The following is a 17,568-nucleotide window of genomic DNA, read 5'->3' as shown; positions in this document are numbered from 1 at the left end:
GGGAGGGCAGTATCGCTCGGATCCCGCCAACTTCGCCACCACAACCTCCACATGCGCTCGGCTTCGACTGTGCGTCCGCACACCTACAAGCAAGGCCCTCCTTTCCCTCGCTTGCCCTCGCTGTCGCGCTGCTGCCCGCTGTCTGTCAGCTCACGCTACCGGCTACGGGATAAGGCAAGGCTACTCGCTCAGTTGACAGTTGTTCCTTCTTCACCATAGCAAATTAGCGATGGATTCCTCCGGAGGCATCCGCAACGGCGCCTTGGTCCTGCTGCTCGTCGTCGCGTCCTTGGTCGGCACGTCGCGTGCGAGGGAGGCGCCGCTGCCGCTGCCCGTGGCCGCGGTCGGCAGCCGGCGGGCGCCGGAGCGGCACGGGCTGTCGCTGGACTTCTACGCCAAGACGTGCCCCGCGGTCGACCAGATCGTCGCCAACGTTACCGCCGCGCGGTTCCGGGACTACCCCGCCGCTGGACCCGCCGTGCTCCGCCTCTTCCACCACGACTGCTTCATCGAAGTACGTAACCGGTACTTGCGTACAACTTATACGTACATGCTGACATGCTCGCGTTGTGCGCAATTCGCACTGCGAGTGAGATTTTCGTTGAGCCGCATTGTGCCAGCACTTGCATATACCTCACCGTAGGCGCGTTCGTGTCATCGGTGTCTCATCAACAGTGGGTTCCGTTATCGATGCACGCACGCAGCAGGGATGCAAGTTTTTTTTTTCACTGGGTCGACCTAGAACTTACATAATTGATCTAACTATGCACTTTCATCGTACCAAATAGGAATACAAATGAACTAAAATAGTGATAAAAAACTATCGATTGAGTAACCCCTTATGTCCCTACGCAGGGCTGTGACGCGTCCATACTGATCGCGCCAACGGCCAACACAGGAGGCGCGGGGGCGCGGCCACCCAAGGTGGAGCGGGACATGGAGGAGAACAAGAACCTACCGCAGGAGGCGTTCGACACGGTGGAGATGGCCAAGGCCGCCGTGGAGAGCAAGTGCCCCGGCATTGTCTCCTGCGCCGACGTCCTCGCCCTCGCCGCCCGAGACTACGTCCAATTGGTACGCAATTCACATCCATGTTAAAAAGTACAGTATTGTCTGTGCCATGATTTACGCGAAAAACGCGCGAGTTTAGCGGTGCAATCAGAGCAAAGTGCAACCGTTAAAGCAGGAGTATTATGCAACCGAAAGCACGAACATGTTTAACTGTGGGTTTCGGCGAGAGAAAGCGACGTGCAGCATTGCAATTTGCAACAGAAACACAACTGTCAAAGCTAGGGACCAAAGCGAGGCACGGCCAGCCGGCGGAGAAAAGCTTACCTGCTTTGCTTTCTTCGCTTTGCATGTGGATAAAGGCGCACCCGGCCGCCGCGCCATTGGACGCCATGTGAGCGTCGTTAGGAACAGGACGTAGTGTTCGTAGCTTAGCTTACTTAAGCGGGACAAGCAAGTGCACTGATAATGATTACGTACCGGTAAAGATAAATCAATGAAACGTGTAGTCCTTTCTTTTTCTGTTTTGCAACTGCCGTGTTGATCATCATCATAGCAGTACGCTGCGTCGGTGATTTATTGCTTACAAAATGCTTCTGGTTAGGGTGGGCCAGTGGTTCTTGTGCCATTACATATTTTAATTTGTCTTGTTTAACTCCTGCTTCTGAATTAGGATTAGCAGTTTTTAATTCGTATTGTTTGGTTGTTATCTAGTGTAGGATCGAGAGTAGCGATTAAAAGAGGTAAATAGACGTCTTAATAATTTTTTTTGAAATTAATAGCATTCTTCTAAAAGAGAATCATAACAAAACGTAACATAAATACGTAACAAAAAATTATACCTACACAGAAAGTCTGGAGACTCCGGAGATGGGATCAGAGAGTCCGGAGATTTCGAGAAAGATCAAAAATCAAACTTGAAGATTCAACAAAAGGTGAGTCTCATTGTTAGAATCGAACACTAGGTTCCATAGCAAACCAATCAATAACTCATCCCCACATAAAGGTTGAATCTTGAAAAAAATCACTCAAGGATCAAGAGATGAACACCGGGTGAAGACGATCTTCAAGATGATGATGATGATTTAAAGTTAATAGAATTCAAGACCCTATCACATATGCATGTGTATGTAAATTTTATGTCTTTAGCATCAAGAAGAACTACCTCCCAATGTGTTAAAATTTCAGTTAAAAAGAAAAACAAAAAATAACATTGAAAAGGAAAATCTTACACACAAGGCAAGAGAACCAATAGAGAAAAACTATAAGGAGAGGAATTCAAGCATATGTAACAAAATAAATTTCATTACTCAAAGAGATCAATCCTATTTTAGGTGGATTACAAATATTTTTCTCTCAAAACTCTCACCTATTATATAGGCTAAGCACTCATGATCCTCTCTTCTAAAACCCTAGCACAATGCTCTCATATGGATGGCACAAGGAGCTCAAATGGTTTGTTTAACCTCTCTCATATCCCTACCCCTCTATTTATAATCCTAGGAAACTTGACCTCCATGTTTCCTAATTTTTCCCCAAAATATCACTCTCTTTTAGTATACTCCTACATACCATCGTGGACATTTTGATCTATTTTCTTCTCCATTCATCAGACAGCCTCGGTGCCTTCAGATTTGGCTTTGCCTCGACTCAAGCTTTACGATGGTGCCACATACTCCTCCAGTTCTCCTACTGTTTTGAGGCCAAACCGCAAAACCCTAGCATGTTTCTCAAAGCGTGACTAACCGTCACTTGCTTTCCACCTGAAGAAAGTGCGCTGATGATGACGTGTGTCCTCTGTCTTACGATCTTGATTGCCGACAAGTCTCTCCCGCTCCCGATCCCTCGGGCCGCCTTGTCACTTGCACCGGCATGCCCTTCGCCTAACTTTATCAACACAACATCTTCATCCTCCTTTTCATGTTTTGCTTGACCTTCATGTGTACAGTTAGGATCACCCTTGACTCCACTCGGTCCTCCTTGATCGTCCGACACAAGCACCCGCTTAGCCCCAATCACCCGCCATCGACCGTCAAGTTGTATCTGTCACCTGCACACCATGAAAACAAGCAATCATATTTCTCCACACTCCAAAACATCTCCAGGTTAGCACAAAATCAAAAACTTCAGCTCAGAGCACATTTTGCAGAAAACGTGAACACCGATGTTCCAGTGTGTTATGCTCATGACAACTAGACCATCCGGTGAGTGTAGCACTATCTATTATAGGAAAATTTTGCTCTCTGCAAGAAAAGGTCCGGTGGAAGCCTCTAGTGATCTCATGTCCATCACCAGATAATCCGGCGTGTGTCAATTCACTGAACCACCCTTCTGCAACCTCTCTGCAACAAAAAGTTCGGCGTATTCTCCGGTGTTCACAAACTCAGCACCGGACCATCCGGCGTATATATTCAAATTTGGCGCCAAAAATCTCCTCTCTGCAGAAAATACTCCAGCGCTCTCTAAGTCCATCGCCGATCCATCCGGTGTTTACTTCCATTTCTGCTTCAACACTGAAAATGCTCCGGTGCTTACTTCACCGTAACACCGGACTATCCGATGTGGTAAAAAACCTAGTGAGGCATAATTTTCTGGACTCTGAAACAGTTTGCTCAAATTTAAACTTTGGTTAGCCATAAACAAGATCACACACAAACAAGCTCATATCAACCAAAATCATTTCAAATCCAACATTGTCAATGACTCATTACATGCAAACCAAGCCATATTTTAACTTGATTTCTCAATCTACCTCTTGATGAGTGCATTGACAACCCTCAAAACACAAAGATTTAGGTTTGAATAATTGAAGCATGTCCAAGTGACTAAAACTCGAGAAAGAGTAAGAACCATGCCACTTGGCATAAGAAAGATTGCAAAAGGCAGAGGAGAGGCAAAGACAAGCCATAAACCTCAAAAGAACAAGAAAAACTCAATAACTCAAAAACAAATGCTCTCCCTTGATGAATGCACATTTTTTATTTTTCTTTGAGGTTTGTTGCAAATATTCTCATTTCTCTTCCTTTGAAGCATATTTATGCATATTCTCATCTTTGTGTATATGCTCTCCCCCTTTGGCAATGCAAACATCGATAAAACATTATGAACATGTAATCCTAAATGAACTTTTACAAGTATATCACAAAGCATTTGCAAGAGCTAGAAATATCAAAGGGCTCCGGAAGGTAGAACGTAGAGCGCATAATCGCGCAGAGAGTCAAAAAGAGACAGTGACACAAGATCATAAAGTTCGACAAGCTAAACCCGAAGAATTAGTTGGCACATTTAATTTCATATAGCCGAATCATTTTAAAAGTGACCACCACATAAACATTCACTTTTGCCGAGGCAATATAAGCATTAAGAACTAGCCAATTTTAACCTCAAACTAGGAAAACAAGTGTTCATGACAGTAGGCTTTGTAAACGCTCACATATGAAATCAAAACTTAGATTGATCAAGTGATTAAGAAGATTTAAACAGCTAGTCACATTTCTTTGAATTTTATTTTATCCTCAAGTTGCCTCTTATCCAAATAAAGTGTCGCTCGACTAGGTACCGCAAACACCTTAAGGCTTCAAGACAAATATATTGGATCACATTTTAGCACAAAAGACTTGATTTTTCATGATTATTCAATTTGCATAAGTTATCAAGATGGTCACAAGATCAAGTTAAGTAATGACTTTACGACCCAAGGAACACATGTTCCCCAAGGTTCTATCATGAGGTAAACATTTAACAAAGACAGAAAACATAGTGTAATATTCCACAATCCACTAACTTGAACCAAGAAGAACTAGAGTAAGATATTCATCAAACTAGCCTTAACACAACCATTGACTAAGCCTAAGCAATTACGAACATGGTGATTAAGAATGTAACATTTCATAACCTACATGATTCATAAAATTATCAAAATTTATCTTAAGGAAAGCAAGCTTGTTTGAAATATATCATGTCAAAGCATCAAGAAGAACCTAAGATTAAAAGATTGTCCACACAACTACTCAACTTAGTCTAAATTCAAGTCTAGCAATCGAAAATGCTAAAAACATACAAGTTAAAGCTCAACTACTATGATTATCTTACATAATGAAATATAATGCAAATACATCAAAAGTAATATAGAGTATATACAAAGGACATCTCTCTCTCACACAGTGCCATAAGGATGGTACACATCAAGCTTTCCTCTTAAATAGGTAAATCTTGTAGCATCTAGAGGTTTGATGAATATATTGGCTAGCTGATGTTAGATATCTATGTAGCTCAACTCAATGTCTCCCTTCTCATTGTGGTCTCTTACAAAGTGGAATCTCACATCTATGTGTTTGGTTCTGGAGTGTTGAACTGAGTTGTTGGCTAAGCTTATGGCATTAGTGTTATCACACAAAAGTGACACACTCCTGAAATTCAACCCAAAATTCCACAAAGTAGCAACCATCAACAAAATCTGTAAGCACGGGTACATATTCAGCTTCAAAAGTAGATTATGCAATGCTAGACTGTTTACGAGAAGATCAACACACAAGAAAAGTACCCAAGAAGTGACAAGTACTAGAGGTACTTCTCCTGTCAATTCTACAATAAGCAAAATCTGCATCTGAAAAACCTCGAAGAGAAAGCAAAGAAGCAGAAAATCAAATCCCATACTCGAGAGTGTGCTTGAGGTACCTCAGAATACGTTTCACCGCTTGGTGGTGAGACGTTCTCGGTGAAGCCCAGAAGTGAGCACACAAGTAAATGGCAAAGTGGATGTCGAGTCTTGTTGCCGTCAAGTACAGGATAGAACCAATCATGCTCCTATACTCCCGCTGGTCCACCTCCTCGCCATCTTCATCTGAATTAAGCATGGTTGAGTTAGCCATCGGTGTCGCCAAGAGCTTCACATCACTTATATCGAACTTCTTCAGCAAATCCTTGGTGTACCTCGTCTGGTGGACTAATGTATCTTGCTTGCATTGCTTGATTTGTAGCCTAAGGAAGAAGTTGAGCCCGTTCATCATCGACATCTCAAACTCACTGCTCATAGTTTCTGCAAAAATTGTCCACAAATGCATGAGAAGAGCCATAAAAAATGATATCATCCGCATATATCTGAACAAGTAAGAAATCATTATCATGCCTGAGAGTGAACAAAGTTTTATCAGCTGACCCCATCGCATACCCATACTCTAGCAAGAAAGACCTCAGTCTATCATACCAAGCTCTAGGTGTCTGCTTAAGCCCATACAAAACCTTTCTAAGCTTGTAAACTCTATGTGGTTATTTGGGGTGCTCAAAGCCTAGGAGTTACGTAACATAGACCTCTTTCTGAATAAAACTATTTAGGAAAGCGCTCTTGATATCTATTTAATACAACTTGAAACCCTTGGATGCCACGAATGCAAGATGGATCCTAATGGTTTCTAGCCTAGCTACGGTGCAAAGGTATCTCCACAGTCTATCCCCTCAACCTGAGTTAAACCTTGAGCCACTAGTCTAGCATTGTTTCTTATTACAGATCTATCATCCCCCTATTTGTTTTTGAAAACTCATTTGTTTCATATGGTGTGAACATTAGGGGTGGCTCTACATGGACCTAAACTTGGTTTCTCTCAAAAAAATTAAGCTCTTCATGCATGGCATTGACCCAACTTGAATCAGATAAAGCATGTCCAACATCATGAGACTCAAAAGAAGCAATGAATGTAGAATCAGTAAAATGAGTATGAGAAGTAGATTTGGATCTTGTTACCCTCTCATTGATATCACTGATCATCGTTTGTGAAGGGTGTCACTGCTAAATGCATTGAGGGGACTCACGCTGTGAGTGTCCTCCCCCTCAAACACTGCTGGTGCAGACTTGAAAGCAGCTGAAATGGAAGTAGAGACTGCATGACCCTTTACTGAAGTAGAAGAAGCAGGAGCCAGTTCTGGAGCAGGTGTGGTCGAGGAAAGTAGTGGATCATCCTTATCATCACCAAGAGCTAGAAGGTCGCCATCTACAAAGATGTTCTAGCTCATCTCTTGATCACTTGCACACTAAAGGACAAAACTAGCACAGGGGGTTGACTCATCAAAAGTCACATCACAGGATTCCATGATGGTGCTGGTTTCAAAATTGTAAACCCTGTAAACATGACTATGAAGAGAATACTCCAAGAAAGTACCATCGGAAGAACACGACTCAAACTTGTCAAGATTGTCACGCTTTAGGATGAAGCACCAACACCCAAAAACTCTCAAATGTGAAACCTTTGACTTCCTCCCAAAGTGTAAACAAGATTGACTAGTGGGTGAAAGGCAACAACCATCTTGCCATGCTGACAAAGAGCACAAACAAGATTCTTCTCAAACTTGAGCTTAGTCAATCCTCGAATCAAGCTTAGCGCACTCAAACGAGCAAGCAAATCAAAGCTCATGTGCCCTAGTCTCCTATACCAAATCTAAAGCTCAGAAGAATGTTGAGCAATCAAACAATAAGAAGAACCAAGAGACACAGAAAAATTAGCTCCAAAAACTCTACTAACTCAAGAAATCTTGCAAATCAAAGCGTTAGAAGAATTGAGAACTCGAGAAGTATCACATTTGAAACACACTTCTAAGTCCTCGTCCAACAATTGAGATACAAAGAGAATGTTGTATCCCAGACGCTCCACCAAAACTACATCCTTGAGAGTGAAACTCTCATTCACTCTTACCATACCTTTGGCTTTCACCATTCCTTTCCGATCATTCTCGAATGTGATGTACTCATATCGCTTCGCGGGGGTGAGGCTGGAGAACCATGATGAATCTCCGATCATGTGGCGCGAACAACTGGAGTCAATGAGCCACTTGTTCTCTAAGCCTCCGTTTGCCACCTACATATGAGAAGAATAATAGGTGGATGGCTCAGTATTGGGGTTAGTCAAAAACCTCTCGGGAATCCAGTACTGGTTCATCTGCCCTGAAGTGGTAAAAGTAGGTGCAGGTAAAACAGGTCTAGTGCGGAGTGCGGTGAGGGTGAGTATCACGATGAGGAAAACGTGGTCCGCCAAAGTGCTGAAACTCAAAACATCTTACACATGGACCAAAAACATACGAGTCATGGCAAAATCCAAGCCAAACAACACCTCTAGAAAGACACTAAAAAGCGCTAGGGACTCATGAGTCGAAGCGAGGAAAATGCTCATGTACACCAATAGAGGGGCGGTACATATCCCGAGTGCTCAATTCCTACTCACGCCGCTCATCTCTCCTACAGCAAAAGCGAAATCTAACCAAGTGACCCTCTCTCTGACAGTAGGTGCAATGGTAGCGTCTCTCGAGAACTCGACCACCGGTCACTTGGGGCTCTCTCGCAGGCTCTCTCATCTTAGGCTGTGGAGCTCTCTTGGGTTGTGGTGCGGGTTTCTTCTTTATGGATTGAGGAATGAGTTTCTTGATGGGTTGTGGTGTGGAATTAATTTTGGACTTCTCAACTTCTAGGGTAGTAGATGTGCTGAACACAGTCTTACTCTCTCCACCCTCTCAAAACCCAACCCAAGAATCAAACCTGCATTGTCAATACATATCTTGATCTTGGTCAAGATCAAATTCATTTTCTCTTTGCCCTCTGAGCACTTCTCCACCAGAGAAAGGAGGTACTCATTCTCAGTCAAAAGCTTTTGAACTTGCCCTCTATCCCAGCTGAGTTTGTCCTGAAAGATGGTGCAGGTGGAACAATTTGGCTACACATCATTAGAACTTTCAGCACTCTCCAATCTAGACTCTAGCTCATTCGGACGTTTGTCTTTCAGTTCAACATCCTTTGCAAGCAAAGGGCAATTCTTACAAGCACCTAAGAGAGTAGACCTAGACTCCTCCTCAAGGAGCTTTTTCTCGGCACTCTTAAGCCAACTGGCGACTTGAGCATGCACATTATGAAGCTCGGCAAGTTCAGCCATGACAATCAGGCAACTCTCACACTCCTCAATATCAGGCCTAGACCTAAGCAATACGAGTTTAGTAGAGACAGACTCATACTTAGACGTAAGATCCTTCAACTCACGTACAACTTTCTTAACTAACCTATCAGGGCTAACGAGAGCATCATTCAAGGTATCGACTTGAATAGAAAGCTGGTCATAGGGAAGGCAATACCTCGGAAGGATCCAGCTTGTGGTCGCTATCGTTGTTGTTGTCGTCTGCCATGAAGCAGAGGCCGGTGAAGTCCTTGGCCTTCTTCTTGTTCTTTGCTTGTGGTTCATTCAACTCCGAGCTCTCCTTATCGCTAAAAGAGGTGTTGATGTCACTGAGAGCCGTCACGAATGCTCTAGAAGCCGCCTTCTTGGCCATCTTGCCGTGGTTATTCTTGAAGAAGGGCTTCTTGTTCTTCTTCTTGTGCTTGTGGCAATCCTCCATCTTCTTGAGCTTTGGGCAATCCGCCTTGAAATGGGTAGTGTCACCACACTCAAGTAGGCACAAGAACCACCCCTCTTCCAGTCTCAGTGATTGTTGTAGAAACAAGTGAACTTCTTCACAATCAGTGCAAGGTTCTCATCATCCAGTGTGTCCACCTGCTCCTCTATGACAGAAACCAAGGAAGACAAAGCAAATCCACTCGATGAATTGTTAGCATAAGAAAAGCCAGCTGCAGACTGATTGCCACCACCAGGTCCCGAAGCCAGCTGCAGACTAATTGCCTTGGCTATCTTGGTAGACTTGAGCTTGCTGAAGAGGTCATCACAAGTCAACATGTCGTAACTTGAAGACTCTTCAATGCTCGAGATCTTCACTTTCCATATGCTATAGTCAAGAGCATAGAGAAGCTTGATCGCTCTTTCGTTGTCAGAATAGGGCAAAACACCAGTTGATCGAAGATTGCTAACAATCCCATCAAAGCGAGCAAACATCGCATCCAAAGACTCTCCGGGGCCTTACACAAACATTTGGTATTCTTGGTTAGATGTGCTTTGACATCTGACCTTAATCTGATTAGTGCCTTCATGAAAGACACTCAAAGCATTTCAGATCTCCTGGGCAGTATAGAGGTGCTGGACTCTGTCAAACTCATTCCGACTTAGGCTAGTGAACAAAATATTTCTAGTCTTTTTGTCAGCCTCATACTGTTCGATTTGAATCTGAGTCGTGTGAGCAGCAGGGATCTCGTAGTTGGAATCAACTACTTACCACATTGCACTTTCTTGGCTTAGAAGCTAAGCCTACATGCTGGACCTTCCATTACGAAAAATCACGGCCATCAAATAGCAGAATCTTCTCACTTCTCTCCATATCACCTATAGATCACAAAGCCGGTTATGGTCAACAAGTGATGAAATCGGCTCTGATGTCAATTGTAGGATCAAGAGTGACGACTAGATGGGGTGAATAGGCGCCTCAACAAATTTCTTGCGAAATTGATGGCCTATTCGATCACCCAACGCACCTCTAAAAGAGAATCACAACAGAAATACGTAGCCAAAAACTACACCTACCCAGAAAGTCTGGAGACTCCGGAGATGGGACCGGAAAGTCTGGAGTTTCCGGAGAGTCCGGAGATTCCGAGAAAGATCAAAAATCAAACTTGAAGATTTAACAAAAGGTGGGTCTCAAGGTTGGAATCGAACACTAAATTACACAGCAAACCACTGTCGGTGTATCAAGAACCGGGGGTCCCTGAATCCCGAGGCCAGCCCAGCCATCCGCCACATGGCGCCATCCCGCGAGGTCCCTCCTGCGGGGTGAGGAAAGTTCAAGTCCCGGGAGAAGGTGCTCGGGGCCACAGTCCGTGGTTCCCAAACACCCCCGTTCCCCTATGATCCGCGGAGTTTAAGTACCGGGAAGAAAGTGCTCGGGGAGGTGCCCGGTCACCCCCGAGCGCCCTAGTCCCCCGACAATCAGAAGAGCCAAGTTCCGGGAGAGAGTGCTCGGGACTGCGTGTGGCAGCTCCCGAGCGCTCGGTTCCCCGAGGATCCGCGTAAGAGTGCTCGGGAGAGAGTGCTCGGGGCTGCATGTGGCAGCCCCCGAGCACGCAGTTCCCCGAAGGGTCGGGCAAGAGTGCTCAGGAGAGAGTGCTCAGGGTTGCATGTGGCAGCCCCCGAGCACTCGGTTCCCCGAAGATTCGTGCAAGAGTGCTCAGGAGAGAGTGCTCGGGGAGGTGAACAGTACCCCCGAGCATCCGGTACCCCGAGGACAAGGATAGGCATTCTCGGGAGAGAGTGCTCGGGGAGGTGAACAGTACCCCAGAGCACTCGGTGCCCCGACGACCCAGAAAGACCCCCGAGGCACCCGCCGATGGGGTGTCAATCGGTCAGAGGTCTGAGGCTGCATTTAATGAGCGTGCGTGGCCTGACATCCCCAACTGCTCCCGCCGCAGTGTCAGTTCCTGCCATGTTTTGGCAGAGAGGCGTGGGGTTATTAATTGCACGGGTCCCGTCCCGTATCATCCGACGTATCTCGGGATAACATCGCCAGGATCAAGGCGTTCCATCTGCCGCCCTGCTGTGGCAGAGGAACAAGACGGGGCGGGCACGCCGGGTTGCTCTGCGGCTGCCTGGTGGGCCCTCTCTACGGCGCCCGTTGCCAGGGCGTTTATGGTGACAGGTGACCGGGCGTGCGCCGCGTTTTCCACCCCCCGGTCACTTCACCCAGAAGAAATGATGACGCCTTTCCCAGTCATGGTGTCTTGGAACTTGTGCCCCCTTCTTCCCGTTCGGGGCATGTCGCAGCCGGCGAGTGCTTAAAAGAGCCAGCAACACAGAAGAGAAAACAATCCAAGAATCGAACAAGAGACCACAAGCACCCAAGCAGCAAGAACGGAACCATAGACGAACACAACGCACAAGGGACAGTCCCTGCCCAAGAACAAGGAGCCTCAAGCTCTTAGTTAGACAAATATTCTTGTAACCAGCACATCCTTGAGGGACTTCCTCAGGACAGTTATTACATCTATACAGGAGTAGGGTATTACGCCCCCGTACGGCCAGAACCTGTCTAAATTTCAGTGCATTTACTTCTCTTTGCACTAGATCATCACCCCCACCACCAGCCGTTGCATTTACTCTCATTCATTTCTCCGACGAACTTATTCAGGATCATCCCCCCGGCCAAATCTCTAAAAAGGGGTCTCTTGGGATCCCTGCGACAGGAGTTAATCCTTCGACACAATCCATAACTCATCCTCATATAAAGGTTGAATCTTAAGAAAAGATCACTTAAGGATCAATAGATGAACACCGGGTGAAGAAGATCTCCAAGATGATGGTCTAAAGATAAGAGAATTCAAGACCCTATCACATATGCATGTGTATGTGAATTTTATGCATTTAGCATCAAGAAGAACAACCTCCCAAGGTGTTAAAATTTTAGCTCAAAATGAAAAACAAAAAACAACACTGAAAAGAAAAAACTGGCACGCAAGGCAAGGAAACCAATAGAGGAAAATAGAATGTGGGAAATTCAAGCATATGTAACAAAATATAATTCATTACTTAAAGAGGTCAACCCTAATTTAGACGGGTTACAAATATTTTCCTCTCAAAACTGTCACCTATTACATAGGCTAAGCATTTATTCTCCTCTCTTCTAAAACCCTAGCACAATGCTTTCATATAGGTGGCACGAGAAGCTCAAATGGCTGATTCAGCCTCTCTCATAGCCATACCCCTCTATTTATAGGCCTAGGAAACTTAACCCCTAAGTTTCTCAGCTTTTTTTTCCAAAATACACATCTTTTGTAGTACACTCCTACCTACTACTGAGGGCATTTTTGTCCATTTTCTTCTCCATTTATCGGACAGCCTCGGCGCCTTCACGACTTAGCTTCGCCTTGATGCAAGCTTTACGATGGTACCACGTACTCCTTCAGTCCTCCTACAGTTTTGAGGCTAAACCGCGAAATCCTAACATGCTTCTTAAAGCATGACTAGCCGTCACTTGTTTCCACCTGAAACAAACGCTCTGATGATGATGCGTGTCCTCTGTCTTGCGATCTTGACCGTCGGTAAGTCTCTCCTGCTCCCGATCCCTCGAGCTGCCTTGTCACTTGCATCGGTATTCATTTCGCTTGACTTTGTCAATACGCCATCTTGATCCTCCTTTTTATGCTTTGCTTGACCTTCATATGTACAGCTAGGATCACTCTTAACTCCGCCCGGTCCTCGTTGATCGTCCGGCATCAAGCACCCGCTTAGCTCCAATCACCTGCCATCGACCGTCACGTTGCATCCATCACCTGCACACCATGAAACAAACAAAAACATTTCTCCACACTCCAAAACATCTCCAAGTTAGCAGAAAATCAAAAACTTCAACTCAGAGCACATTTTGCAGAAAATATGAACACCGGATATTTCGGTGTGTTCTGCTTCTGAAAACCAGACCATCCGGTGAGTGTAGCACTATCTTTTCTAGAAAAATTTTGCTCTCTGCAAGAAAATATATGGTGGAAGCTTCCGATGATCTCATATCTATCACCAGATAATCTGGCATGTGTCAATCCAACGAACCACCCTTCTGCAACCTCTCTGCAATAAAAGATCCAGCGCATTCTCCGGTGTTCACAAACTCAGCACCAAACCATATGGCGTACATATTAAAACTTGATGCTAAAAATCTCCTCTTCGCAGAAAATACTCCGGCTCTCTCTAAGTCCATCACCAGACCATCCAGTGTTTACTTCTATTTCTGCTTCAGCACTGAAGATGTTTTGATGCTTACTTCACCGTAACACCGAACTATCTAGTGTTGTCAAAAATCCATATACCGGATGTTCCGATAAGATATAATTTTCTAGACTTTGAAACAGTCTTCTCCAATTCAAACTTTGGTAGCCATAAACAAGATCATACACAAACAAACTCATACCAACCAAAATCATTTCAAATCCAACGTTATTAATAACTTATTATATACAAATTAAAATATATTTTAACTTAGTTTCTTAAACAGATCTAGAAATGACAGCCTCAAACGGCTAATCCCAACCGGGCTTGGAGATTCGACACTCTCTTGATCTTACGGTCGCAAGGCACCAATGATTGGCTCGGCCGTGTCAAAGGCAGCACATTTGGTGCTGGCAACTTGGGGCCACATGGGTTTTATGAAATTATGTGTCTGACTGCCAGAGTAAACTGGAGTACCTATTATAACCGATGCAGATAACAAGTGGTTTTAGTTTTGTCCATTTGCCTCTGAGCAAGTCAAGTGTCGTGTTCTCTCCTCTCTCGCGATAGTCAAGCGCCCAACCTGACCCTCGCTTGTTGTGTAGTAGCACGGTCGCCCATCTTTGGAATCGGCTCGTGCATCTTTCCGGACCACTTTGGCTTAGCTAGGCCACAAGTCACTACCTTTTCTTTTGAGCTGAGCTAGGTGAGAACTTACAAAAAGGGCTAAATCATTCAGCAAAATCTACGGCTTCTAAATTTTGTTCAGATTTCTATTCTCATTTCTCAGCCTTAGAAAATTGATTGGTTTGAGAAATATTGAAGAAGCAAAAAACAGTAAATGAAGAAACAAAATTAAGAAACACCCCGTACACGATGGTCCTAGAGAATATTGGGCCTGATAACAAAAGAACATTGCACTATCAGGATCCTGAGCGGCCTAGCCCATCAAAGACTTTCATGGTGATCTTGCTGCGCAGGCAGGTGGGCCGTACTACCCGGTGAAGAAGGGCCGGAAGGACAGTAAGGTGTCCCTGGCGGACAAGGTGCGCGGCAGCCTGCCCCGCGCCAACTCCACCGTCGACGAGCTCCTCCGCGTGTTCGCCGCCAAGGGCCTGAACCCCGGCGACCTGGTGGCGCTCTCGGGCGCGCACACCGTCGGGTTCGCGCACTGCGTCCACTTCCTGGCCCGCATCTACGACTTCCGGGGCACGCGGCGGCCCGACCCGCTCATGGACGCCGGGCTCGTGAAGGCGCTCCGCATGTCGTGCCCCTCCACGGGCGGGAGCGCGCGCGTCGTGGTGCCCTTCGACGTGAGCACGCCGTTCCAGTTCGACCACGCGTACTACGCCAACCTGCCGGCCAGGCTGGGCCTGCTCGCGTCCGACCAGGCGCTGTTCCTGGACGCGAGGACCAGGCCGCTCGTGCAGGAGCTCGCCGCCGACAAGGCCCGGTTCTTCCAGGCCTTCGTGGCGAGCATGGACCGGATGGGGTCCATCCGGATCAAGAAGGGCAGGAAGGGCGAGGTCAGGAAAGTTTGTAGCCAACACCTGCTTTGACGGTCTCGGTTCATCGGTTGGTCTCCAACTTGTATTTGTACGTCGAACTGTGTCCGTCAACGTGGCATAACAGGAAAAGATAGCTCTTTTAAGTTCATATGTGGAACTAGCATAGTTGGTTGGAGTTTAGAAGAGTTTTTTCTTTTGCTGTATAGGCCAGTTTAGTTTGAGAGCTAGTAAGTTCATTTTTTCCGTTGTGATTGTGCAGGAAATGTGTGTGCGTGCAGGTAGGCAAGTTAGCTCTCTCCTGTTGTTTGTTTTCCTCTCGGTTTGTTTCTTTGGGCGTGCCGGTTAATTTGTACGAGCACGTCCCCCTGTGTGTCAGTGTGTGTGACATTCCATTTGTTTGATTGGATTGCAGAGGAGAGTCCGTGTGATATGATCTCTTCCTCTGCCTCGGCAGCTCGCTGATCGAGGTTAAACAATGCTAGTCATGTTTCAGCTCAAGAATATGACGGGTTCATATCAAGAATAAATGAGGACGACAAGTGATCAGCTGAAGATGCTACAGGGCGGTCAGCTGAGCCAATGCTAGCCAACAAGGTCATGTCTGACAGCGGTCTCCCTGATGCAACACTGCCGCTGAGCCAATGCTAGTCAACAAGGTCATGTCTGACAGCGGTCAAATGGGCTTGGCTAAAAAGGACAGGAACGAAAAGCAAACTGACCCGACCTGGCACTAATGGAAAAGCTGCCCAATGGAGGGAGCACGAACACGCACACGCACACGCACACGCACACGCCCCCTGTACAGGTACGAATACAGCCTAGGTAGAGAGAGTCCTTGCCTAGCGATGTGAAGTCCCCTCGCCAGATCCTACGTTTTGCCCCCCACGAGCGCGCTGCACGTCTTCCACCCCTGTCTTGTTGACAACAATGACATGCCTTTTCCATCTATCATCTTACGACATGTAAAAAGTGACGTCAACTGTCAAAAGGTTACTAAAATTTTATTTAAGTAGAGGAAAGAGAAATAAAATAAAAAATATTATCTATTAATTAATAAACGATCTAAAATATTAGGCAACAATATTTTCCTATTGTATGAATACTATCTATTAACAAACGATCTAAAATATCAAATAACAATATTTTTCTATTGTGTGGATACTGTCTATTATTTATAACTTAATTTTTCATGTATCATTTAAATTATTTATTACCAATTTATAAAATAATTTATCTATTATATTGTATATATATACACACCATATAATCGTATTATAGACTCTAACAGTCCTTAGAGATAGAGTCAAAAAGGTATGCAAAGAAGGCGTCCGGTTGGTCTGCCGACGTCCGGACGGAAGGACAGTCCTGTGCTACATTCGTAGGCCTAGCTCTGTCTCCCGCACTGTTTGTTTGCAGCTGCTCTGTCTGCGCTTTCTGCCCAGCTGCGACGGCAGGGGAGGGGGAGCGCAGGGGGCCCTGGTCTGGTTGCTTGCTGCTGCACGGGAGAAGGCTGCCTACACGTAACGCATCGTGTCCCCCGCCCATGCGCGCCACAGTACTACCGGCAACAAGACGGCGAGACCATGGTGAGATCGATCCTTACGTACGGCGCCTGCACCAACCGGCCGCTCGCTCCAGATCGGCCGAGGAAAGAGCGCGGATTAAACGGACCTGCCAGGCCTCTGCGCCGTGCGCGTCCGGCGCCGGTGCAGGACGTCCTCCCAAGCTGAAGCCGGTATACCAGGGACTCCAGGAGAGTCCTGTTTGTTGCTTAAAACTTGTAAAGAAATTGAATAAACTCAACCCGACCTTCAATTGTCTCCACCTGCTTAGGGGAGTGGATCGGTAACTCATCTCTCACGGCTCAAACATGTACTACTACAGAACAGGTGTGGTTCGCCATAGTAGTTTTCTGTCGTGTTCCTGTACACGTACCTATATAATCTAGCTATGTGTCTTGTCCTCTTCAAACGATGTTAGATCATCTCTAGTAACTACTTAAATTTTTATTTTCAAAAATACTATTACAACACCTCTTATTACTATTACAGTATTTTTTTTTCCATCTCTAACAGTTATCACATTTTCTACTTTTTAATACTCTTCTTCTCCCTTCAGACCAACTGGTAGCCTCTGAGAACAATACTGCTACAGTGTTACGACTGCTATAGTAATCCGGCAAAGCTAAAGATAAAATTTGAGTGCTACAGTACTTTACGAGGTACTGTAACACTAGATACCTTCACTGCTGAAGATGTCCTTATGGCCGGGTGAACAGGTACCCAACAGCACAAGTTCAATTCCTAGATCAGCATAGGGTGCCTCGCCCGGTGACTCCTTAATTTGAAGACCCGTGCAGGCGTGTAGATCATCCTGCATGTTCCTCTATGTTTCCTCTCTTATCCACCTAATGGCTACATTATTCAGCATTTAGGCAGTCA

General features: G+C 45.6%; 1 protein-coding gene across 1 annotated transcript; it reads left to right on the top strand.

The window, feature by feature from the left end:
- The first annotated feature begins 31 nt into the window (after positions 1–31).
- On the top strand, positions 32–15,615 carry LOC133889198 (peroxidase 19-like). Its single transcript, XM_062329680.1, has 3 exons — positions 32–514; positions 856–1,074; positions 14,600–15,615. Exons 1-3 carry the CDS (start codon positions 230–232, stop codon positions 15,176–15,178), a joined length of 1,083 nt encoding a protein of 360 aa, XP_062185664.1. The 5' UTR covers positions 32–229; the 3' UTR covers positions 15,179–15,615.
- Positions 15,616–17,568: the final 1,953 nt, after the last annotated feature.

This window comes from Phragmites australis, chromosome 1 (genome assembly GCF_958298935.1).
Source record: "Phragmites australis chromosome 1, lpPhrAust1.1, whole genome shotgun sequence".
Lineage (NCBI taxonomy): Eukaryota > Viridiplantae > Streptophyta > Magnoliopsida > Poales > Poaceae > Phragmites > Phragmites australis.
Note: the sequence above shows the minus strand (reverse complement) of the source record. Positions and strands in the feature narration are given on the sequence as shown.

What these genes read in the sequence shown, in the direction of transcription:
- LOC133889198 (XM_062329680.1), top strand. Translation starts at nt 230, where the DNA reads ATGGATTCCTCCGGAGGCATCCGCAACGGCGCCTTGGTCCTGCTGCTC. An exon ending in ACCACGACTGCTTCATCGAA is followed by an intron (nt 515 to 855) that starts GTACGTAACCGG and finishes GTCCCTACGCAG; the next exon opens with GGCTGTGACGCGTCCATACT. An exon ending in CCCGAGACTACGTCCAATTG is followed by an intron (nt 1,075 to 14,599) that starts GTACGCAATTCA and finishes CTTGCTGCGCAG; the next exon opens with GCAGGTGGGCCGTACTACCC.